This window comes from Athene noctua, chromosome 3 (assembly GCF_965140245.1).
Source record: "Athene noctua chromosome 3, bAthNoc1.hap1.1, whole genome shotgun sequence".
NCBI classification, from domain to species: Eukaryota; Metazoa; Chordata; class Aves; order Strigiformes; family Strigidae; genus Athene; species Athene noctua.
In genome coordinates this window covers 81,965,714-81,992,429 of record NC_134039.1, presented here as the reverse complement: position 1 = coordinate 81,992,429, position 26,716 = coordinate 81,965,714, and the positions used below count along the sequence as shown (strand labels likewise).

Below are 26,716 nucleotides of genomic sequence, written 5' to 3'. Positions count from 1 at the left end.
GTTCATTACATGGAATTGTTTAGCTCTCTTAAAAAATCATTGATCTGCTTTTCCCCTGTGAAAATATTCAAGGTCTCAGTTCACAAAAGAGAAATCAGCATGTAAAGCAGCAGACTAGCAATCTGTGCTGCACGGAGTGCAAGTGTGATGTTCTGTGCAGCAAATGTCAGAAGTGCTTGCTATCTTAAAAAAATTTAAAAAAGACAAATATTTAGTAATGATGAGAAACATTATTACTGTTGCAGTCAGAAGTAATTTGGGGGAACAATCTGTTTAAAAGTAGGACATTTTTTTCATACATTTGTATGTAGCGTTTCTGATTGAACTTCCATTAGGTGACATCTGGTACAAACTATTCCTCTTTCTCCCTAAGTTTCATCGCTTTGTTTTGTATTTAAGGAGGATATTACTAAAGGTAATTTGATGTCTCATTCCCATTGGTGTGGTCATGGTTTTAACTTTTGAATTACTCCCTTGAAATAGGATGAAGGGGGGAAGAAAGGGGGTTTTTTAATAGGGAATATGTAGTATTTAGATTTCATGAACAGTGCCCATGGTACGCTGTGTGCACATAGCAAGTCAGGAGTGCAGGTGCCTCTGCTGTGGATCGGGGTCCATGTGCCACAGATAACAGAGACCCAAAATCTGGGGCTTCAGCCTCATCCACATGCTCTTATTATCATTTGCTGTTTGTATTGCAGATGCACATAACAGATTGTACAATATGCTGTACAAACAGATTGGTAAAGTCATCTTTGTCCTGAAACACTGATGGCATAGATGAACGAGAAGGATTGAAAGCATGCCTACACTGAAAGCTGCACAGCCCAGACGCAAGAGTTGTGGACCCATGTCCTCAACAAAAAGGGCTTTGTGCATCTTTATTAAAGCAGCGATCTGTTCTTACTGATCTTACTGTAAAGGGCTGAAATTTTAAATAATATTTAAAAGAAAATAACACAAAGATCATTAGAGAATGAGTAGGAGAAGGGAATGTGCCTACATGTCCCTTTCTTTTTTCCTTCTTTTTTTCTTCTCAACTAACAGCATTTCTCCTACACTTGCCAAGTCAAGCATGTCAAAGGAGCAGACTTGTCAAACTTTGGGTAGTTACTCACAGTATTGGAACAACATCCTGAAAAAAAAAAGAAAGGCTGGGGTGTGCAGGGCTGAGGCTTTGATGACCCGACTCTGGGAGGCACTGCTCATGGCTCATGGAAATTCTGATGCTCTGGAAATGACGAGAGCAAGCCAGCAAACTTGGCTTGCTCTCACTGGGCTACTCAAACAGGAAAAATTCTAATACTTAATGTCTTTTTCGTTGTCCAGGGCATGTAAAGAGATCATCCACTTATGCCCTCTGTGGTTAAGAAAACCAAGAATTGCTCATCTTATTTATTGAAGTAGCTAATGTGCCTTTCCAAGTGCCTAGATGTTATCTTGTGGGGGAAGGAGTTGTCAACATCAAGACTAATTTCAATGAAAATATTTTTGTGGGAATAGATTGCTCAGTGAATGTAGGTCATCTGCAGCTGGTAGAATAATGATATAAGCCTGTTTATATGTTTTATTAAAACAAAAAACTATTTACATGGAAAAATGGAGGCGTCTGGATTGTGCAAACAGCTTTTTCAGAGGAACTTTGCTTAGGGACGAGAAATTATTTTGCCATTTCGAAACGCTTCTGTTTCTCTTCCACGTGAAAGTGCTCTTTCACTAAAATTATTAAAGAAACATTTTTTAAATGTGAAGTATTGCTGATATTTTGGCAGTGGCTGTGGTCAGTAGTCCAAGTGATGGGAACTGATGAGCACTCAGAATTTAAACAACTTATGTTGACTTTGTGGTAAAAGAAACTTTATGCCTGGACAGGACATAAAACTTGGACCCACGTGGTTTTCTAGTTTTGAGGTATGATGATACCTGAACATGCCAGGAGCCAGGGCTCAGTGTCCCTGGCCACTCATGGCTGAGCCACTTTGGCCTTGGTCAAGAAAGGTGGGTCTCTAGATCAGGCAAGAGATCTCATGTTCTAGGTTGCAAAGGTCTCAGGTTTGGAAATCTGACTTAACTGAAAAACGACCTGCTAGTTCATCCAGCTTGTTGTCTGCCAAATCCATGCTTGTTCTGTTTAGTGCATTCCTAAATGTTTTGTCCAATTTCATTTGGAAGTGGACCATAGGATGCTGATTCCAACTCCCCCCCTTCCTCCAAGATTAGATGGTTTATTACTGTACTGTAAACACACAGAGTCCTCTAACTTTTTTTTTTTTTTTTTTTTTTTATTATTTTGGTCCCCCCACTTTATTTATTTTCTGTTGTATAATCCCTGTTCTGTGTTAATACTGATGAATGGGAGGGATGCATTTTTCTCTTGTGTAAAATAGTACTGAGGATAAACTCTGCCTAAGATTTTGGCTGACCTCCTCATCAGGCTTAGCTCAAAAATTAATTTGTCATTACCCAGGTGCTATACACTAAGCTTTATTGGCACAGAGAAACGTCACATACTGTATGTTCTTTGGAAGGAAAAAAAAAGTGGTCATGTAATCACTGAGACAGTAAACAGTCATTTCCAATCTAGTAATATTTTATATGAACTGGCACTGTATGTTGTATATCATCCATCTTGCTAATCCTTGTTCCACATTGCCTCCCACTTGAGGCCAAGAACATTACAGCTGTGCCAGAGAGTGGGTGGAAAAATAGCCTTATTATTAACCTAAGTTGAAAACATAATGGCTTTTTGAATGTCTTCATTCACAGATGCAGTCATACTAAAATATTAATACCCTTAAGTATAGAGAAACAGAACTTTCATTTAAAATCCATTGTCCAAGTGTGTTGCAAAAGTGAAAGCCTTAAAAAAGTGTTACAAGTGCCCTATACCTTTTGGTTTGTGTTTTATTTTGTAAATTCCAGTATTCTGTAATAAAGGAGCCCAAATGTTCAGGTTTTGAGCAATATTGCTGCCATCACTAGCGTTGTCTTGTGATAAATGAAAGAAGAGTTTCTCCAGTCTTCTGTTTGTCTTAAAACACAGGTAATAATCAAATGGGTATTGAAACACAGACAATGACTTTTTAGTACCATGATCAAGCAGAGTTGTATTGCCAATGTCAGTGTTAGTTTAAATCTCAACCTCAGTGGGATCAGGAGTGTTTAAGATGCATGTGTTTTCTGGGAGCAACCATCATGAGGAGTAGAGAAGAAAACTGCAAGCCTCACATGATTAATCTTCACAGCACCCCAGCATCCTTGATTTACAAGCAGAAATGAGGGATCTCGTAGTGAAAACTGAGTAAATCTGCAGCACAGCATCACTGAAAAGCCACAGAAAAAGCAGATGATGCTTTTCTTCAGCTATAGTCATGGTTTGGCTTTCCTAGGTCTGTAACTCACTTCTGTGTATATCTTCCCAGGTAAAATATGAGTCTTCCACAAATGCCTTTGGTAGGTGTAGGAGTTGCTCTTGAATAGTATTTAGGAAAAAAAAAGAAATAAATCCTGATTGTACTAATTTATGACTAGCATGAAAAAATATGTCCCCTTTTAAAAGCAAAGAAAGGATTCAAACCTGCAGTGTATCAGGCCATGTGTTGTAAATCAGCCTAATTGTTTTAGAATTCAGAAGTGTTTCATCATTTTAAATTGGGCTTGTCTGATATTTAGTTCCACATTTTCAATAACTCTGCAGGACTAATATGTAGCCTGTTGTTACACATGAAAAGCTTTTTTTATCCTATCTTTTAAGACTGGTGGAATGAGAGGAGGTTGACAAGTAATCGCTTAGTTATCTCTGTGTCAAAGCTTATGATATGCATTATAGTTAAAACATGCAATATCCAGTTCCAGAAGTAATTTTGCTGTACATGAAGGTTTATCTTTCTTGCATACAAAATGCAAGAGTGAGTAATGCTGCAGTCTGATAGAGGATTTCAAATTGCTTGGAAATATCTTAAGATTTGCCCTAATAAGGCTTAGCAGGAGCCAAAATATTGTACAAGATATGGGTCCCAGTCTTACCAGGACTTCCTTCCAAGCACATCATTATTCCCATATTCTCCATCTCAAGTGGGAAAAGAAATTTCACATTTTTAGGACATTATTTTGCAGTTTCTCAGTTGATCCACTGCACTCTGGATAAATATAAGTCATCTATGAGTAGGGGTTTTTTTGTGAAAAGACCAAGCAATGCTTGTTCCCAGTAAGAACGGATGGTTGCAAAGTTCACTTGACAAGCGAACCTCTAACCTACCATTCCTCAGTTCTCCTTCAGGAAAAGTTTACATAGTTTTTGCTTAACATAGATATTTTAAGTGGTAATAACGGGTTGAATAGAAGACGAGGGCCCACTGTGACATTAACTGAAGGATACTGCTACCAAAATATTATGATTGTTCAGGTTGGTCTTCATGCAAAATGAACACTGATGAAAAGGAAGCCTTTTGTCAGAGAAGGAGCAGAGGCTGAAGATGAAATACTATACAAGGACCCCTTGAGTTTTTTATTTATTGTCTCTTTTTTTAGCTTTCAGATAAGACTGGGGACTTTGTTCTAAAGCTCTATGAGTTTTTTGGGTAGCAAAGCACCGTTAAGCTGCACATCCGTGATATTCTGTTGGATGTGTTCCTGTGGCTGCCATGGTGACCTGCGGAGAACGCCGTACAGAATCATGCTACTCCAGACGTGATTAGATACATTCAGGATCCGCATGCTATTGATGCCAAGGAACACTGAATAGTTTCATCTACTTTGCAGACAAGCTTCAGTGTAAGCCCTCCTGCCACTGCCTGCTCAAGGCCACCTTTGACAGCCGCAGGAGCCAACACATAGCTGTTTAGGCACTCGTTTTGTTCCTTTTCTCTATTTTTCCTTCTCCCTCTGATTAAGTTGCCAATCATCCAGCTTCTTTCTCTTCTTGTCCTGATAAGTTGCCAATCATTTCATACAGCCTGTACCTCTCTAGCCAAGTATTTCTCTTGTCATAACTTGGAAACAGGCTGCTGGAGATTTATTTTAAATCTTCATCTGATTAAATGCCACATCTTGATCTTTGGAGAGCCATAGGGCCTATATATCATAGTCCTATCTTGTTTGGACTGCTCTGAACTGATATGAATTAGAGGACTTAAGACATGTCCCATGGGTCATCCAACACAGTCTCAATATTCCGTTCCCTTAATAGATATTAAATATTGGTGAATAGGTTTTTTAATCAGTTTTCCAGGTCATAGATGGTTGATAGTAGCAAGAAAGAAACCATCAATTGTATTAAGACTTCGGGGGGAAGTAACATATTTATTTGTATGATACATGGGTTTGTACTGGTTTGTTCTGGTTATCAGATCGTTTATACAAATATTTCAGTAGTAGCTTCATTTAGGAAGGTTTTCAAGAAATAAATACCAGTGAGAAATTAAGCAAAGCTGAAAGTGTTAACCGTGAAAAGTGCCTTTAAAATTAATGTTTGTGAGACCGCAAAATAGTTTTCCGGGGTAATTATGGGAAGCCTGATTCTGGGAAATCTACAGATAGGACCAGATAAAACTTTGGAAGAATTACATGTGGAAGCGTAATGCTGTCCTCTCTGGGAGGGGAGCTTAGCTGAATTTTCCTACCTCTAACAGTTTTATAATTCTATTAAAACTGCTTTCCTAGATTTGCAAGATAACACTTTCCCTCAGTATTTATACTTCATTAGCTCATTTTCCAGTCGCAAGGAAAAGACTGTATGAATCATCTTAGCTTTATTCTCTCATTTTGGAAGTACATGTGTTACACATCTATTCTGCATCTCCCTTCATTGATTTTACATTAGTTAATCATTAGACAAAAATAAAGAAGAAGAAGAAGAAGAAAACTAGGATAATAACCTCTTACCACAAGTATTTTCCTTGCTTCTATGAGGCCGCCCAGGTGAGGTCAAACATGAGCTGTAATTGAAGAATTTTTCATCAGGAGATGAAGAATTTTTATTTTTATGCGTTATTCTGTGGAAAATAAGATACTGTACAAGGGGCAAGCATGAGTCAGGCTGGGGGGCTGTTGTGAAATACCTCTCAAATATCTTTGAGCTTGCGCTTTTTAAGCATGGATCCCACACACAAAGTGTGCTCTTCATTCTCATTTCTTGTGCTCATTAAGCGCTGCCATTTATTTTTGTGTGTCTGCACAAATATATGGCTTTATTACTAAAGTGGTTTGTTTATCTTTGCTGCTGCTGCATTTATTTTAGCACTCATCTAAACAATTAATTAGGGAAACACTTGAGTGCCGAATACACTTCTTCAGATACCACTCAGTTGTGGCTTTTTTTTTATTTCCAGGAGCATCAAGCATTTTTTAAAAAAAATCTTCTGCGTTTTTTTCTAACCAAACCTTTTTCCCCCTTGTTTGAAGCTTCCACAGGCACAGTATATTGCTTTGAAAGATCATGGGGCCTGTTGAGAGTTCAAAGCCAAGTAAAGATGGTGCTTAAAGTTCAAGGGCTCTGTGGAGTTGCATCTTCATCTGCATAAAATTGTTTCAACCAACTAGAAAGGTAGAAGAGTTGCCAGGAATTTCTTCTATTTCTTTTTTATTATTTTTAGTAAAAAAGCTTAATTGGGGAATAGATGTGTCCCTGCTAACAAGTTCAGGGAAAGTGAAGCTTCTTAGATAAAACACTGCTTGAAGGTGTACACAGCGTAGGAAAGATTTGACATGTACTGTGACCCTGTGAGAGTGAAACTGTGAATGCCTAGAAATCAATATGAGATATGTAAGGGTTTATAATGTTGAAGTCAAGAAAGAATTGGAAGTGTTTGACTGCATTTTGGGCAAATGGAGCAGGGAGTATGATGTATTCAGACAATGGGTTTAGTCCCGAGTTTTAAAGATGGGGAAAGGTAACACATTTCTAAGAAAAAAAGTTTTCAAATAGATGAAAATTAGCTTCCTGAAAATACTGGGTATATTGTAGCAAATCATGACTCAGAGTGGAGGCTTTGTGGGTTCTTTGACCATCAGAGAATGCAGCACCCTATTAGGTGGTTTGGCCAAAAGCAGTAAAATATGGGGGGGGGGGGGGGGGGGGGGAATATGTCATTGCTGATTCAAGTTCATGGCACTTTGAGGCAATATTTAACCTAGAATTTCTTCCCATGCTGCTTAAGCACCCCTTAAGGCAGCTCAAATGTCTTGTATTGATTTCTTCTGTTTCCTGTAAGAAAAGTTTTGGAGGAAGCGTGCCGGACTCCGGCGTGTTAGAGAGAAGCAGCGCTTGCCAGTATTGCTCTGCTGTTACTCACGTCACTGTTATTGCAGTATCTTTTTAACTCACTTTTTTTTTTTTTTTTTTTTTTTAATGGTGTCTTCACAGTACTCCTTTAAACTCAGGGCATTTTATTCTTTCTATTTCACAAGCATAAGCTAGGGCACAGTGAGATTAAAGGCCAGATTGTTCAAAAGCATTTAGGCATTGAAAGGTTCAGGTGGGCATTGAATGTTATTTTCAAGAAGAACTTCAGCACCCTGTTCCTAGAAGTGAATTATCCAAGGTCAGATTTTAGATTTTCTTGCAGAAATAGTATGCAAGTCCTCCAAATCCAGATAAGTGTTGAAACCAACCCATACAACCCTGTTCTTGCCAAGTTTCTGGGTAAGGGACACGGTTGTGCTTTTGTTGTTCTTTTTTTAACGGGTTTTCACTAAATGTCAGCAGTAGCAATCTTTCCACTCTACACCTTCTTTTATAACTCCTTCTCACTGGATGTCTTCCTCTTTTGTCTCTTTGTACTGCTACATCTAATTTTTCCTATACTGGCCCTAGAAGACACAAACTCAGACTTTTAGAGCTGTCAGGGCTGTGGGTGGATAGGTGGTCTTGTAATACTGAAGGAATGCATGGGATTTAAACAAAACTTCATCATGTCAGATACAACAAGACTGGATAAACTATAACTTAAAAAATGCATCACAGTATCAGCTTCTGAATTCATTAATTTCTTGATGTATTTCTGAAAACAAGGAGTGACATTCTTACTGTCTTGCGTGTCAGTGGCAACATGGGGCTGTGATGAGATTTTAGTGTCTCTGGTTCTGTTACTGTGTTCTTACTATGAAAAAATTCATTTTGTGTGTGAAATTTGCTGGTGAATGAGAGCTGGTTCCCAACTGATGAGTACAATAAAACAGTAATTTAACTGATGCTGTCTGCTAAGTTAAATAAGCTTGCAATATGGAAGTTAAGCTGTGTTAGCAGGAATGCTGTGGAAAAGTCACTGAAGTTCCTTCATTGCCATTTCACAGAATTGCAGGCTGGCTGAGGTTGGAGTGGACCTCTGGGATTCACCTCATGCAACCCCTGCTCAAAATAGGGTCACATACAGCAAGTTGCTCAGGGCTGTGTCCAGGCACGGTTTGAATATCTTGAGGGATGGAGAGTCCACAGCCTCTCTGGGCAAACCATGCCAGTGTTTGATCACCCTTAGAGTAAAAATGTTTTTCCTTATTTTTTCCTGTATTTTTGTTTGTGCCCATGGCCTTCTCTCCTGTCACTGGGCACCACTGAGAAGACTCCATCTTCTTTACTTCCTCCCCATCAGGTATTTATACACCTTGATATGATCCCTCTGAGCCTTCTCTTCCCCAGTCTGAACAGTCCCAGCTCTCTTAGTCTCTCTTCCTATGAGAGATTCTCCAGTCCCTTCATCATCTTCATAGACTCTCTCCAGTATGTTCACGTCTCTCTTCTACTGAGGAGCCAGCACCCCAGATACCTCTCAGCAGGGCTGAGCAGAAGTCAAGGATCACCTCCAGGTGATGCAGGCATTTAACCAGTGGTTAACAACATACCAAGGTGCTATTGGCATTTAACTAGTGAAAATAATTTCCAATACAGAACACAGGTTTTTCACAGTGACATTATATGATTATAAATTGCAATTCACTCTCAAAGATTTGAAGATTTTAAAGTGATAATTTTATGATAAAGTTATGGTATTCTGAGTATTTTTCACTACAGAGTTGCCTCCTAGTTAAACTAGGACTCGAGTGGCTTCTCAGGATTTTCAGTGCAATTAGATGTTTCATGAGAGCCGTGGTCTAGAACTCTTACCAGGGAAAAACAGTCTTTAGTGATCTTTCTCAAACATTCGAGTGAAAGAAAACATAGAAGGAAATCTAGGACTATAAGATATGTGTGCTAGGAAGTTTGGTTTGCTACTGGTGAATATCAGAGTTGGAGACTGTAGGGCTTTTGAAATGTCATCGGGGAAGGATGTATCCCTGCCTACATTAATTTATGTAAACATGATTTTTGTAGAGTCTTTTTGAATTGAAAAACAGTGTCACACTAATTTTTTGCTGTAAGAATGGATTAATAAGGGAGGACATCTTAATTTTTCATTTCAATTTTTTTAGCATCTGTGCTCTGAACCCTCTTTTTCTACCGTATCCAAAATCACATTTAGCAGATGGAAAAACTTAGGAGTTAACTTGCACAGAGGACATGTTAATTCATTTCAAAGCCAGTAAACCCAAATCAGTAATTGTTATCTGGCCAAGGAAAAAGGAAACAATGACCATCTGCTTGGAGGAAAAGGATAAGGATTGTATAAGGGAAGAAGAAAGTGAATTAAAGATTAAGGAGAATTAGTGTGAGAATAAGAATGAAAAGAAGAAAAGAAAAGAAAAGAAAAGAAAAGGTAAAGGGGAAATGAGGAGAAAGCAGCATAAGAAATGTGATTATTTGTTTTGTAGTTTCATTTAGATGTCTCCCCCAAATCCAAGATTTCTTGGTGATACAGTGTATATACATAGTGACAGGCCTTGTTTCGAATGATTTCCAGTTAAAAAAAATATTTCTCATTTCTCCTGTATTTTGTGTACATTCTTTTATGTATTTTGCAGGTGGGAAGTACAGTGACTTTCCACGGAAGACCCCTCACAGAGCTAGAGACTGGAATACCATCTCTCCACCCTCTCCCCCTGCTGCCCTACTTGAAAACTTTTTTTCCAAAAGCTCTGACAGGCAGGTCTTTTTTGCAAGCCTTATGGACTGATGTATAAGATCCCAATTATTCTCAATCCCTGAGATCTAGAAATGTGAATGGACCAAACAGGATCTCGACGAGAGGTGCTGAACAGCTGCTTTGATTTTCTCGCTGGTGTTGTTTGACTGACAGCCTTCCATCTCACAGGGCTGGGGAAGCGATGACTCTCCCAAGGGATTTACGCTGGGTGGGTGCTTGGAGGGGCTGGCAGAGGAGGAACATCCCAGGCCAAACCAGTGGTGTTTTCATCAACCCACAGATCAGGGTGTTGATGCAGGACTGATGTGCAAGTCCAGTGCCACTGACTGTTCACACGTATCTTTGCGGCATTTTTCTGAGTTTTTTGGACATCGCTCATCTATTAGTGAGCCCAGACCATTACAGCTCAGTTTACATCCCAACATACAGTAATGGTTTCTTTAGGGACAGATTCGTTAGTAATGACATGAAATTGCCTTGATGCTGTAAACCTGATTTGTATGTATTTATTTACCCTGCCACCATGTATATAATCTAATTCTGCATCTGCTTTTTCTTCCTCCTTTGTCACCATCTAGTGCAAATATCAAATGAGTATTACCAATCTGAAGATGTGAAAGTTGGCCCCTTTCTTCAAAAGTAAGCCAGAGAGTACCAGCGTGCTTGCCATTCGCTTCCCAGTCATTACACAGTCAGTAGGAGAGTTCAGGAATTTGCAAATCTGTCATTGTCCTATATGAAAAAAATGTACATTGAAATTCTTCAGATAATTTTACTGCTATTAGCCATTTAAAACTGTTTAATATAAGTGGCTTATTTCAGAAAGCAAGAAAAGCAGATTCTGGCAATTTTGCCCTTGATATCTTTTCTATCTGTGTCGCACTTTAGTCAAAATTTACATAATAATGGGCAGGGAAGTGTTGTGGCACACGAACCGGTGCATATTAGTTCTTAGTTGCTTTCCCAAAAGGCTTGAAAATGCAGCAGATTTAATCTAGGTCAAAAAAAAAAAAAAAAGAAAAAAAGCCCACTTCCATTTTGTAGGCAGAGGACATTTATAGAGAGCATTTGTATTCACAAGGGTACGGGAATGACAGAGTGTGACTCCTCCAAAAGAGCTCCCCGGTGCAGCTGAAGGCTGACAGCAAACTAGGACTTGTGGCCAATTAACAGAAAGGCCGTCATAACTTGCTAGGCATGGAGAGAAAAAATTGAGCTCCATGGGATCATTTTTCACTGGCCATTTACAGGGCTGTTACTGGCCTGGAGCATTTGTGCTTTAATGCGATAGGGGCGGTTCGGGGCATGCTGGGGCTGGTGCATTGCCGCCCTGGATGTTATAACCAGGAGGAAAAATAGAGCATAGGGTGGAATTTGGCATGTCTTGGTTGTGAATCCTTGTCTCATATGAGCCCCTGCCTACGTTCAGCTAATGTATTAATATTAGAAGTGGCATCGCTATCATGTGTGCTGTCATTAGAGTAGCAATGCGGTTTCCTGGCTGGTGACAGGATTGGTAATACGGTTTCCATCAGGGTGCCAATTATATCAAACTATTAGCAAACCTGAGCTAATTGGGAGGCGGCATCGTTAAAGGTTGATTTCTGCACTATATGGCAATTCTATCAGGGATTGCTTTGGGAGTGAATCATTGCCATCGTCCTCTCGAGTGAATCCATATACAATAGAGCAAGAGGATGGTGCAGGTAGGAATCAAAATGTATCCCTGCTTAGACATTTTCTGTCCAGCAGAATTACAGAAATAGTTGGATTTTTATTTCTGAAAGTGGTTTTTTTTGCTTTCCTTTGCCAGGAATGTCTGTATTTGCTATTCAGACAGTTCATGTTTTTCTCTTTTTTTTGTATCGAGCCACACAACCAAAATCTCTAAGACCTGAAACACTTCTAATACTAGACTGGTATCTTCCATACAGGTTAGCTAATTGCACTAAAATCTGTAATACAGATGAAATGCTAGACAAGGCTCCCATTGCACAAATGTAACGGATGTGAAAAAGCTTATTGCCAAACCACACACCTGAACTCCTGTAGTAATAGGTCTTTTCAGTGGCTTTAGTGGGAGAGAATTTTTGATGTCTTCATTGCTGTTTGGAAAATGACAGTGTAGGTCATGGTGGGCTTGGTTGCAAATCACACTGTTCAGGCAGCTGTTTGTGATTTACGGAGCACATATTTCAGCATTCGGGTGAACAGCTGGAATGCAAGAGACCCTTTTAAAAGGCAGCCCTGTTAAATCACAGTATAATGTTTAGATTTTGATAGTGGGAGAGTGAATGTGGAAATCAGGAGAGGAACATTTGGAGGTAAAAAAAAAAAAAAAAAAAAAAAGAAAGAAAAATAAATCCTCCTTAACTTAAACTAGCTTGAACTGTGCTGGATTGACAAGAAGCTACTGTCCCCATTGAGATTCTAAGCTTGTATGAAGCCAGCATCTGTTCTGCTTGCAAATGCACACACAAAAGTGAGCTTCATTCACAGAAAGAAAGAAACATAGCGGGACTTCACTCATTTAGCCTTCCAGGGCCTTCAGTCCCTTGATCTGTCAGCCCCTTAGAATTCAAACGCAGCCTTTAAAGGAATTTTCAATTCGCAACATGATGACTTTGTTGATGTCCTGAATGCGAATGTATTTTGAATTGAATTTGTCTGCCAGGATTCCATTACTTGCTAAAAGAATACAGAGTTCAATCATCAGATAATCATTATAGCTGTTTTGAAGTGTTTATTTTATTAGTCTAGAAGGTAAAGCAAATTTCATACTTTTAAGTTGTTGCAGGCTTTGCAGGCGCACTGATAAGCTCTTGTATTTCTATACCCTATGGTTAGGGTTCAGATACTGGCAGCAGGTGATAATATGCACAACGCAGGAGAGATCCAAACTGACAAATTTTGACAGTTGAAAACTATAGAAACTCATAAATCAGACCAATGAATATGAGTAGGTTTATTTCTCCTATGTCTTTTCTCTTTCCTTCCCAAAAGTTAAATTTTCGCTCCTGGGAAATTGCAGCACATTTTTCTTGAACTAAATCAAAACCTCAGAGCATCTGGTAGAACAACGTGTTTTAATTCCTGTACATGTCCAATAATTATTTTCTCATATCAGTGCATGTGTGTAATTCCTAGTAACTTTAACCTAGGAACTGTATATTCAGTTTAGGGAACTCTAAGAGACTTTTTCGCACCCAAAGCAAGATGGAGGTTGCCGTATTCATTCAAGCATGAAATCCTGGCTGAGAGATTAAGCCTCTTACACAGATTCCAGTGCCGTTAAATGCCAGCGAGGACTGTGTAAGCCACATCTGTGACTGGAGGAGAGCTTCCTTTTGTTAGTTGTTCAAAATTAGGAATGTAAACAGCTCTCACGGAGTAATTAGTCTGTGTTTGAATTGGGAGAAAGTGGTAAAAATAATGACAAGACGTTGCTCCTCGCGATGTCACACGGCTGTAGCTTACACCCTAACAAAGCCACGTCTGCTCTGCTGGGTGGATGGGGGCAAGGGTTTCACAGGTGGCTATTTTGGGTTGTAGGAGCAGAAGTTGCACTGAAGGAAAAGTCCCGTTAGGATGTCACTAACAGCTCTTTGAAAAAATCCTCCTGCTCATAAGAACAATTGCATTTTTGGAAGTTTCATGGGGAAAACTCTGCAATTTGTCGTAAAATTTGACAATGCACATAAATGTCCTCCACAAACCCAGGTTTGCTGTCAGCAGAAATTCATGGGTATGGTGGTGTGACAGTCCTCACCATTTGCTAATTTTTTTGCCCATCCCTAACTTCTAAATTGTTGCTTAAGTGAAGCTGTGGCTGCACAATCCCCATGTAATCCGCTGCTGCCATCTTTGACAGTGACTCAAGTAAAGCTGGTTCTAGCCATACGCAAGGCTGTTTGCCCCTGTCGGTGTCTTGCTAAACAGGTTTCTGTGGAAATTAAATAAATAAAATCTCCACCACTGGTGCTAATTGGTGCCTTTGGCAGCCTGAGCAGGGGCTTGTGAATTGAATGTGTCATGGAGAATTGAATGTGTCAACTCTCTCCCAATGGCTGGGACCTTGAGGTCTTTTTCTGGCACTAAATTTCCTTTGAAAAAAGAAAAAGAGAAAAAAAAAAAAAAGAGAGAGAGAAAGAGAAAACAAGCTGAAATAAGAGATCTTTTCCCTTTTTTTTTAATGAGGTGTTGAAGTTGCGCATTGTAGTGTACACACTGCAGCGTTTTCTTGTCAGATGCTTTAAGAAGTAGGGCTGGTTTCTGCCTTTGTTTCTCAGGCATCCCATTTGTTGCTATTAGACGCTGTGCAGCACGGGGTGGCAGGTTTTATTCAGTCTGTTCAAGCATCTGGCAGGATAGCCATGAAGTTGTTGCCGATGTCCTTAAGGGACTGTAGGGATCCGCATGATTCATTCAGTATTTTTTCTAGGTACAAAGAAAAAATGTCTTACGCTGTAGTAAATACGGTTCCAAGTAGAGCACAACCAGCTTACCAAGACGCAGGAGATTTGCTGCTTTGGAGGCACTGACTGGAAGCACAAGCTCTTGTTCCTTTGGTTGAGAAGATACCAACCCACATGAAGTTAAACTATGCTGTATTTCAGGCTGTTGAGGATCGGCAGAACCATGTCCACAAACCAGTTCACCTTTTAAGTCATCCTGACTAGGAGGGCAGAAAGTTATCATTGTCAGGTTTTGAGTTATTTGGATATCAGAAAAGTTTAGTTGTGGCTCATGCTACTGTCAAGTTTGTTGGTGACAAAGCCAAGATTATGTGTGCACGGTACTGGAGAGAAGAGGGCTGGGTTTTTTTTTTCCTTTCTCTTAGTAGAAAACATACTTTTTCTTTTCTAGCAGTGTCATTGATTTGTCTTTGGCACTATTACATTTTCTTAGGGAAAATGGAGGAAGGAAAGTCATTTCCTAGTTGTCTTTCAGCAGGTGCCAGCTACAAGTCCTAAAGCACAGATTAGCTGTGTTGTCTTTTACAGGCTTCTTCCCCTCCAATATTTCTACAGAAAGGACTGAATTTGGTACTTTCTCCTACAGGAGGTAGTACTGAGGCAAGGGGCTTTTACACTGGAGGCATCTTCAAAGCCAGCTCATTGGAGCTGCAGGGGTCTGCATAACTTAGCAGCAAGCATCTCAGGAAAGTCCATAGGCTGTAGTGTTTCCTTCAGGACCATGTGCACTTTTGCCTTTTCTGTTCTTCTGTGTTTTCTATTTTTATTTTTTTGTTAAGTCCAGCCCAACCTCTTTAGCAGATAGCTTCACTATCAGCTACCTACATCTGGTGCCCATGCTCTCCTCAAGCAACAGCAAACCATCTCTTGTTTTGTTGTGATTTTTTTTTAAGAAGATACAAGCAAAATGAATCCAGAGAAAGATTTTATCCATGTGCATTTTCAGACGTGTCAGTCTGTGAGCTTAGAAGTCTCCATTTTTGTAAGGGTCTGGTGACCTGCCTAAAACATCTGCACATTTCCCATTAAGCTACTGTTTTCTCCCAGTCCTCATTCACAGAGACATTTTTCTCTCCTGTGCTATTACTTCCAAAAAATGTCTAGTTAAAGGGTATTTCGCAGCATATTCATCTTTCAAGTGCAGTTCTTTCAAGTAGTGCCAAGAATGATAAACCAATAGATTTCAAAGTTCTTATCAGAATAAACCCACAGAGCTGAAATCTAAAATGTAACTCTTCAGACCCATGGTAAAGGACATCACAATTGCAAAATGATGTCTACTGCTTGATATTTTCCACTCTGAATCCTCTCTCCTGGTTAAAAATATTTATATTAAAAAGCTAATAAACCAAATGAAGAAACAATAAAAGATAGACTTTGGAGCTGACTGGCAATGTTTTCTCAAAGTCATGCTATTAAATGGCACAAACTCGAATTTGTTTCCCATTTTCATTCTGAAGTAAAATAGTGTAAATGTGCAGATTTTTCCAGTGGAAATGAAGATTTAGAAATACTCACAGGAAGCACAAATCTTAACAGACTGTGTCTGTCTGTAATACTCATCCCTGCCAAACAACGTTTGGCTCACTGCAATAATTATTAAACTGTCTCTATAGTAATCTGTGAAATTTTAAGGAACCTCTTGGCAGTATGAAAAATGTTTCTCTCAGCTGAGTTAAGTCTGCGTTACCTTCCTGTCCATGTATTGCATTGCCTGCAAGTGCTTTGCTGCGTTAGGGATAAACTCGCTGTATTCCAGCTGGGAATACATGATTACCTTTGCTTGTTCTAGAGGTAATGGTTGTCGCTGGCCCGGCTGCAAAGCCGGAGGGAGTGTTCACAGTATAACGCACAGCTTGAGCCAAGTGAGAGGCAGTGGAGGGCACGTTCTGGATTCAAGCCTTCCTTCCATGGTGTGGTACAGACCACCTCCACGTGTTTGCTAGCTGTGCTCTCCTGTGCACGCTTTCTCCTAGGTCTCTTTTGCTGCTACAGGGATGCTGCGAGGTTGAACGAAAGCAGGCATTTCAGGTGCCATGAGACGTTTCACCTTGGTCAACATAAGGGAGCCAGTGCAAGCAACATCTTTGCTCACTTCCCAAAGGATAGATTATTTTATCTGTCATGCTCCAAGTTGCAACAAATCTCTGTCTGTGATTAAGGGAGTAGGATTATTGTCTAATCATCAGTAAAATGTGCATGATCTTGTTTGATAAAAGTGGGTTTTTATTTCACTAGCCACTTCTGTCTCCAAATAAGCATTACCCAGCATGTTTTCCCTCTCCCCATAGCAGCTGGGTCACTGAGCACCCCATCTGCAGCCACAGAGCTCTAAAGGAGTTTGGGGTTCTCTCCTTAATGTGACGGGGCTGCCCATATCCACGGGACAAGGGCTGCCTTCAGCCCCGCTGCATTTCTCCTGTGGACAGAGTAGCAACTGATTAGCCTCTAAGGATGCTCCTAGATCACTGATATATTGTGCTGGATGGGAGCTATTTAAGTGTGAATCTTCCTTGTGTCTATACCTGCAATCTTGTGTTATGCACGTCGGTGTGTGAAAGTCGCTCTCAGAGTGGTTTCCCTCCCACTGGAAGTAAAGTTGAAGTCACAAGTTGGGATATAGTGTTGAGCATCCCACCTGCAGTGTGGGTTCAAGGGCCTCCCACAGTAACCTCTTCACTCCTGCCCTGTGCATGCCTCGGAGCAGACTTCGTTGCCGTGGGCCATTGCAGATTGCAGCAAGTCAAACCATGGCCCTTGTCTCTTTGTCCCACACCTGTCAGGTTGTAGCTCTTCGCTGAGGATCTACCCGTGAGCCCTGACCTCACCTTGGGGCTGGTGTTGAGCTGTCTAGGTTGTGTGTGCTGTGGAAGGGTTATTTTAAATGTTTGCAGTGGAGAAAGTGGCAACAAGCTGTGTTTGGACCTACAGACCACTCTGTTGGACCATGCTGCCAAAGGGAAAACTGTAGGATGAAGGCAACCAAAAACTGTCTGCTTTACTGAAGGTTAGACAGATGAAGGGTGAGCAGAGCCTCACTTAATGCTGTGAACCATCAGCAGCTTCCACTACCCCACCAGTGGCAAATTCTTCTCTCACTTATTTTTCATTGTTGCAACTGAGATGAGTGTCCTGCCTCCAGTCCTACCTGGTTTCAAATCGGGGGGAACAAACCTCAGCTCTTACATATAAGGCCCTTTAAATAAGGTCCTGCTATAACCTGATTTTCTGCCTGGGATGCAACAATGAATTCCTGCTGCTTGAGCTCGCCATGTTGCTTATATTCAAAGTGTAATGGGGAGCCTTCAGAAAAATGTAACCTTATTTACACTGTACAAAGCCAATTGGATTTTGGTTAACTTAATTTCTAAGTGATTACAGTTCACTAACAATGTAGGTGTGCTATAGATGCAATGCACAGGGGGTGACTTTTTAGTTTAAACCATACAAGCTTTCTTTTATTCATGTCATTCAGGCAGCCTCATGATAATTCACATTTCTGGCTTTCCTGATGTGTTGTTCAACCACTGTTTTTTCTCCCTCCCTATTGTACTCTCACAAATCATACTCACTAATTTCTGAAAGCTTTTCATTTCTCTCTATAGGTTGTTGTTTCGTAACATTTTATACAAGAAAAGCTGCTCTTGAGGCACAGAATGCACTGCACAATATTAAAACTTTACCTGGGGTGAGTACATTTACTTTTTGATCCTCATTATTTTATTGCCAGAAAAATAGCCCTTTTGCTCAAGACGCTGTTTGGTGCCCCAAATGACCTTGATCTCTTAAAGGGAGGGTGGCTAACCTGATGGTCTGTCCTGTAACGGTGCCAGTCCTGTAGCAATGGCATCATCTCAAAAGGCAGTTGCTCTTCTGTAGAAAGTCCCTCGGCTGGAAACAGTGCTGATTCCTGCTGACTAGAAGCAGTTACTGAATTGCAATGTAGATTCTTCTCTCTTTTTTTCTGATTTAAGGGGGAGGGAGGAGGAAAAAACATATGGCAGAAAAACACTGCAACATTGGGGCTTCTAGTTTTAAAAGGGAGAGAATAGGAAAAGACAAAATACAGTCAACTTTGTTAAATGCAGCCTTTATCCACGTGGTTTCTAAATAACCTGACTGCATCAGTGTGGTGGCTGCACATCAGGGTACCGTAGAGCATGGTACCACACAGCACAGTGTCGTCCTGTTCCCTGCCACCACCTCTCCTCAGCAACCTGTTCTCACTGATACATCACACAGGTGCTTGGAACAGTTGTGGTTGTGTTGTACAAACTGTAGCTCGCGTTATCCTACAGTAGTTCAGATTTGAGTTACAGGGCTAGAGAGAAGTATATCATTTGTAATTCCATGACTTAACTCTGAAATCTTTTTTCCAATGTTTTCATTTCTTCTGCTGAATGTAACCAAATACTTTGGAGATGGAAAAGGAAAAAAAATATATATATATTCCCTCTTGATGTAGGGGTTGTGTTCAAGTATATGGTTGTAGTGTATGGTTACAGGCAGAAAAAATAAATAAATGTATACCACACCGTATAAATAAATAGAACATTGACTAGACTGACAGTTATATGGCCAATATCTCCTTTAGTTCCTACGTGCTGTATGTGAAATTGGACATTATGTGTTTGAAAAATTCACATCTCGCCACCTCATGTTATACAACTCCTGTTAGGAAAGCCACCTCATTTGTCATGGAAATGACCAATGTAAAGAAATATGTTGGATAGTTACCCATGAGTCCTGCTAATTCACCAAGATAAAATGGGATTCCTCTGTCACTTGTAAATGAAAATGCTGGAAGAGCATTGGTTGGTCCTGTGGTAGGAAATTCGCAGAGGTAGGCCAGCTACAGGAAAATAAAAACAATAGTTGTGGCACTTCATATTCAAGTGATGTTTTCCAGCAACTGACACTTGCAAGGGACAGTATCAAGACCTTACAAGCCTCCCAGTGCCAGGCTTGGCTTTTGAGAGTTTAGAGGGTAGATGTGCCATCCTGAGAGAGAAAGGAAGGCTCTGAGGGATGATTCCCCTTTGGAACTCAGGTTGCATCTCAGCATCTGCAACCCCAGTTGTTGGTTCCCACCCCACTGCCAGAAAATGCCAAGCCCTTGGATGAATGATCTCTAACGCAATGTAGCCAATGTTGCATTTAACCCAACTCGTTGTGTAATTGCTCTCCAACATGCTTTGAGTCAAATGGCTGTGCTGACTGGCTAGGCAGGATGGACATCAGCAGAGGTGGTCCTGAGCTGCTGAAGCAGCACCCTGCCCAAGCCAGCATCCCTGGGTCCAGGTAGGGTGTGGGACCCTACGACTGAAGATCTACCACGAGGTCTATACATCGCTTCCCTTAAAAGCAGAGAGGGCCCTTTCGTTTGCTCCTCTGTTCTTCCCTGAGCCCCATGAGCTGGCTGCTGTGTTTTGAGAGATCTTAGTTATCTCAGCAGGTGACTCAGAAGGGCAGACTCCTTCCCTGACCTCTCCACGTACAGGTGGCAAAGCTGGCTCAGCTCTGCATTGCATCTTACTTGAGCAGAGCATCATTTTCTCCTCTGCTTTTGTACAGCTAACAAGCATGTAGCAGTTAAAAAGACTACTGTACCTTTTGATTTTTTTTTTAATAAAACTCAAAAATATAATTTTTTTTTTTAATGATACCCCTAGCTCTTTGTCATTTAAAACTTTTCAAGCTGTGTTTTTCTGTTCTGACTGTGAGGCTACAAACTTTTCTTTTAAGGAAATGTGAAAATTACATTCCCGTGACTCTGGGGCCTGGGCTTTAAAAATATTCCCGATACTGCCAGAGATGTTAAGATTTTACTTTGAGATAAGTTGTTATACCTACTTCTTAAAGGGACACATCTAATAAAAAGAAGCAACTCCATTACTTCTCTTTGAGAACGATTCAGCATATATTATATAAGAGATTCTATATTTTGCACATGCTGTATGCTGAGATTCAGCACAGTGGCGATACCTTTATGCTGCATCTGTGCATTCCCAAAACGACTTAATTTAAGCACACATTAAAGGTGTGGCACACATGCTAAAAACACTTCACATAGCGGGATTCTCCTTGTATGAATTTTAGTAATGTCCATTTTGTTAGGTCTTTCCCGCTAAGCAGCTTTCACTGAACGAGCAGGAATTGGTAGTGGATAGGGCCATGTGCAAAACATTGTCAGAGCAAATGGAAGCAATCTTCTGGCAGAGTTACAACAAGGGATGAATTTGGATCAGGTTCATTTGGGCATCAAATGTCAGCTTGCTTCCAGTAAACGAGATAGGGTATGTAGGAGGTTCGGTAATAAGGTGTCTCCTGGAAACAAAAGAATCCATGCCTTCCACTTTTACTGTAATACCAGCACATGTCAGATAAGAGGCATCCTTAAATAGCCCAGGAAAAAGATCCGAGGCAAAGGCAGGTGATTTATTAGCATGAGGTAAGGAATGATGGCAGCTGCAGGAGCAGGGGCCTGCAGGGATGCTGCGGATTGGAGCTCGCCTGCATTTTACCTGTGCACAGGTATAACCAACACTGCTGCAGAGGCGTGGAGGGGAGTGCCTCGGTGTTCATTAAATGATAGAGGCCAGATTATTACTGAGTTTAGTCTCTTCGTTTCTTAAATGCAGACCTGTTCCATGTGGCTCGGTAAGCATTTTTTGGATCAGCACTGGTGAAGCCAAAAAAATGGTTTTTTTAGTGTGAAATTTATCCCCCTTCCAAGACTGCACGTTCAGTTTAATTTAGGTAGGTATTTGAGCAAAGCTGCAGTGTTCTGTTTCTGTATCTACTTTTTGCATGGACCTCACCCTTACCATGAAAACAGGAACAGTCTATCTGCTCCTTTGAGCTGCACCCTCTTAGTGGACATGAAGAAAATAAGACCAGACATAAATGATTAATGCAGAATCTTGGAAAAAAATATTGCAGGGTGCCTTGCTGTTTGATTACAAGCCTTGGAATTAGTCAACATTTCCATAATTCTAAACCAATATACACCTGTTTTCCCACTGTGATGTGAAGGCACAACTTAATTTAACAGAAACCCTGCTGTGCTAAATCTCTCATTAAATACCAAGCTAGTTCTGTAATTTAAAGTTGCAGCACCACTATTTTAACTGAATTGCCTTTGTATTATAAAATTAATAAGAAGTTAATGATGCACTTTGCTGTATTTTCTCAGATTTTTTTTTTCACAGCAACAACAACAAAAAAAGAAAGATAAAGAAGAAAAACATGTCACCAGCTGACATCTCAAGGCTTTTTTGGTTTTAATCATTTTCCTGAGGATAAAATTCATTTAAAAGATTTTTTTAAATTTTTAAAAACTTTCAGCATAAGTAGGATCAAACATCTTTGTTTTACTCATAGTTAGTATAATCTCTCTGTTAGTCATAATATTCCTTGTCATATAATGGAGCTTTTATCTTTCCTCCAAAATGTATTTAGATATCACTTGTTATGGTAGGATTGCTACTAGGCAGAGAAGATTTACAGTGTTTGAGAAATACAGACATATAGATATATATGATACATGTCAATGAAATGGGGACAGTTCTCTTCTGTTTACTTAGTGCTGGCATCACGAGTAGCTTTTCTGTCTTGTAAATTGTCATGGTTTAACCTGGCAGGCAGCTAAACACCACACAGCCATTCCTTACTTCCCCCCCAGCCAGTGGGATGGGGGAGAGAATTGGAAATAACATAAAATTTGTGGGTTGATATACAGACTGTTTAATAAAACAGAAAGGAAGAGAAAACAATAATAATAATAATAATAATAATAATAATAATAATAATAATAATAATAATAATAATAATAAACAATAACAACAATAATAACAATAATAATAGAATTTGAATATACAAATCAAGTGATGCACAGTGCAATTGCTCACTACCTGCCAACTGATGCCCAGCCAGTTCCTGAGCAGCAGTCCCCAGCCAGCTTTCCCCCCAGCTTTATATGCTGAGCATGATGCCACATGGTATGGAATATCCCTTCAGCAAGTTTGGTTCAGATGTCCCATCTGTGTCCCCTCCCTAGCTTCTTGTGCCCCCCGGCCTCCTCCTTGGCAAGGTGGTGTGGGAAACTGAAAAGTCCTTGACTTAGTGTAAATACTGCTCAGCAACAACTAAACATCAGTGTGTTATCGACATTATTCTCATCCAAAATCCAAAACTCAGCATTATACCAGCTACCAAAAAGAAAATTAACTCTATCCCAGGTGAAACCAGGACATAAATGAACAACATTAATTTCCAGATGTGTCTTTTCAAATACGTCATACAAGTACATAGCTCATATTCTAGCTCATAGGGGTGCAGTTTGTATTATTCAATTTACGGTCAGGTTTTCTTGGAACGTTGGTCTGGATTTTGTTTCAAAAGGCAGAAGGGAGAAGAGGGAAAACCTCAACTTGAATGTAATAATGATCTTAGAAATGTGCTTCTTTGGGATGAGATGTAGAACTGAAGCATTAACTAGTCTCATCTTCATTAAGAATCTCATGGCTTTGCTAGAGGTGTTTAAGTTGTATTCCCCAAACAAAATAATCCAATAAATTCCTCTCATCTAAATTTCTTCTGTACCTTTAGTTAGATATAATAATCTAGTCCTTCCCGTGCTCTAATTTGCTGCTTAATGAAAATTGGCTTCTGTATGGAGAGCAAACCTTGAAGAGCTGTATGCAGGGACTGCTTTAGCTGCCTTTGTGACGCTGACATTTTTTGTTTGTTTTAGTTTTAAAGTTCATTAGTTTAAAACGAGAATGTGCTCTGTTTTGCTAACTAGTGAATCTGGTAGGATTTCCTGGCAAGAGCTGTCAGATAGGTAACACAAGAACACCAGATGTTGGTTGGATTCTTGGAGCCCAGCTGCTGAATAAATACACCTTTCATCTTATGCAGAAGCTATTTGAAGTCACAAATCCATGGGTATCCATTTGTAAAATCTACACCTAAAACTTTTTTGGAGTCTTTGTTCTGTATTTGAAGTTAGATTTAGATTGGTTTAGTGGTAGATCTGGCAGTGTTAGGTTTAGCGTTGGACTTGATCTTAAAAGGTCTTTTCCAACCTAAATAATTCTGTGATTCATCTGACATGGCAATGATTATTTGTTGCCTACATTTTTGGCATATATCCTAATAGCTAAGGTTTTTTTCACAAGAATAGTTTACAGCCCACACTGATTTAGGTCTCAGCACTCCTTATGTTCAACGAACTGATATTTTATGTGGTTCTTATTTCAAGTGAGATAAACATATTCCAAGTAGCAGCAAACCCTTTGTATTGAAGTTCTGGGATGACATTAAGACATTAGCTGTATTAATGTCTTTAATTAAGGTTTTAACAATGGAGAAATACAGTTTTGAGAAAGCTCTTAAAAGTTTAACATCAAGGTAGAGTTTGTAGGATCTGTCTTGTAAAATACTAAAGGCTTCCTTTTTTGCTAGATGTTGAGGGAAAGATCTTTCAGTTTTTCCATTATAAGAATCACTACTGGTTTTATTAAATGCTGTTTACGTGAGAGAGAAAACAAGACTGTTTTAGAGAGAACTTTTCCCTCAATATTCTGCACTGGCTGTAAGGTAACCTCAGGGTCCATTTAGGGATGTAGAATATGAAAAACTGATTTTTAAAGAGGAAATTAAATCATTCTTCTCTTTCGGTGTCCATTCACAGTAGGGTTCATTCCGCCCCCCAGCAGGCTGACAGTCATCGGCATAATGCCAGTCTACTTTGAGACTTCCCCTCACCCCTGTAGACCAGTTCAGGTTTCACGTTGAGTGTAAAACACACTTGGTCTTGCTGTGTGCCATGGTATCAGTATCACATGTATCAGCAAGGCAGCACCATGGCCCCTCTGGGGGCACGGGGCTTGAGGGGTTGTAACGTGGAAGAGAAATCCCAGCACTGTGCTGAATCAGTTTAGCAGGTTATTCAACCTTCAGAATAATCTGTTTCAAAGTGCAGGCATCCATGATGACTTACTATGAATCCACATTCACTTTCTGATAAAATACCGTTTTTCCAACAAGAAGCAAAAAAACAAATACATTTCTGATTTTCACTTTACATTATGAGCTCATTTCTAATTAATATCCTGGCACACTCCTTTCTGGAGTAGCGTTTTAATATCCAGTTCCCTTCTCTGCTTTAGGCCTTATGAGTTGTCAGTACTATATGAACATTATGTAAAAATTACCTGTAATAAAAAGGTAATCACCCAATATGACTTGAATAATAGCCTGAATATGAGATATCAGTGACTTTGAGAGATTTTGACAAACAGAAAGGGAATTCAAAGAGCAGTTAAGTTAGTTAAGGATCTGGAGGGATTGATTTATGATGACAAATTAAACTAATTCAGTACTCATATAGCATGGCCAAATGCTGTTTAATGAAGGATCCGGAAAGTCTAGAACTGTTTAAATGATAAAAATAACCAGATGGGAAAGCAGAGAATTCCCAGGGAGCGCCTGTTCCTAGGAACTGAACTATAAGACATTGAATGATGTTGAGAAAGTGAATCTGGCCCATTTCTTGCTTTAAAATACTATGCAAATGAAACCACTTAATGATACATTTTGTCCAGCTCCGAAGAAGTTATTTTTTTATTATGCAAATACACCATTTCTACCTCTGCCCCTCAAAAAAAGTTGCACTGACTTTGCCACTTAAATGAAAAAACAGTATTTGCATTAAATTCAGGTGCCCTATTAGAAAGGTTGGATTTGCATCTACCATTACTGTGAAACACAGAATGGATTATCAGACCTGAATTCATAAAATGGTAAAAAGTGACTTAAGAGCCCAATGAAACTCCTGTGATAAGTAGCTGAACTTGCTGCTTAATGGCAGAATGATGGGTGCTGTGCACATGTAGGGAGAGGGGAACATTGACTAAGTGAAAATAACTAATCTGAATTGAGCAAAACGTAGAATTCATAAGTATATTGTCCCTTTTTCTCAATGAAGGATGGGGGGGCAGATTCATCTTCCCATACAGCCTTATCATTATGATAGCTTTCTGCCATACAGGACAATGCAGTTCATATCCTCTCTGGCTTGTCTGCTGTAAGGATTTAAGTTGAACTGACCTAACAGAGTCTTCACCACTGGACTTAGTTGAGATTGGAGGTCACCATTTCTCCTCTTGAAGCTGTTCCACTCTATATGAAAATGTTAAACTCTAATGGGGTCAAGAGAAAACAAGTGTGTGCCTAGTACTGAGGGCAGTGACTCAAGAATTGTGATAGCTGGATATGAGTCCGTGCTCTAATAAGTACTTTCATTATTTGGAAAAGCTTCAAATATTTGGAAGATACCCTCCAAGAAAAGGGAAGATCCATTGACTTGAAGCACTGGAAGAAGGAGGCTAAACTTTGATCTGCCTTACTCTGGGCAGGGAGGCTCCAGCCTAACCCCTGGGGCATGTCAGGAGGATGCAAAGCTGCACAGGGTATGGGCATCAGTGAGCTCTTTCAGATCCTAGACGTTCATATCAGACTTTCCCTGGTGTAGCAGATCTGCTGAAAAGCCAGAGCACATTACCCCAGCTGCAAATGCAGTTAAATGCACGCTAGCTTTTTTAGATAGCTCTTTTGGAGTAGTTCAGGATTTTTTTTGCACAGCTTTGCAGTATAATAATATTGGGATGGAAACTAAGTAACGCATACTACTGGCTTAATCTCAGAAAAAATCCCTGATGTGAAGCCCATCCTCCAAAGGCCAAACTGTTCTGGTGTGTGTCACTGGGCTTTACCTCTAATTTCTGTAACTCCAGACAGTTGAGGTCATCACTTTTCAAAATGCCTCCAGAATTTAATGTCCAACTTAGAACACCTTATTCAGCAAGGCTGGAGGATCTGTTCACAGGGTATCACTTTCAATCTGGGTACCCAGAAATCACTGACTGGACCTGTGCACTTCAGAATGGAAAACGGAACAAAAATGAGAGGCCCTCACTGGAGTACTCTAGGGGATTGCAAAGCTCACCAAGATTTAGGCAGGATGCTTAGCTAAGGATAATAGTCCAGGCACTCTCTTAAACAGCTATTTATCCTCCTGCTGGTGTTAGCTGTTTTCTGTTATCCGGAACAGAAAGTACAGGTGCTTCAGTCAGCCTCATTAGCACCATGACACAAGCTATTAAAATTGTCTTCGTAATGAAAAACTAGTTCAGGGAGCCTTCCTAGCTGTCTGACTAC

At 40.0% G+C, this 26,716-nt stretch overlaps 1 protein-coding gene across 7 annotated transcripts in view; it reads left to right on the top strand.

Moving 5' to 3' along the window:
* Positions 1-26,716, top strand: part of CELF2 (CUGBP Elav-like family member 2) — a 382,663-nt gene that overhangs the window by 261,822 nt on the left and 94,125 nt on the right. For all 7 annotated transcript variants that reach the window (XM_074903509.1, XM_074903506.1, XM_074903508.1 and 4 more), the window contains one exon: positions 18,097-18,179. In XM_074903509.1, the coding sequence (XP_074759610.1) occupies positions 18,097-18,179 (83 nt within the window). The remainder of the gene's footprint in view (positions 1-18,096; positions 18,180-26,716) is intronic.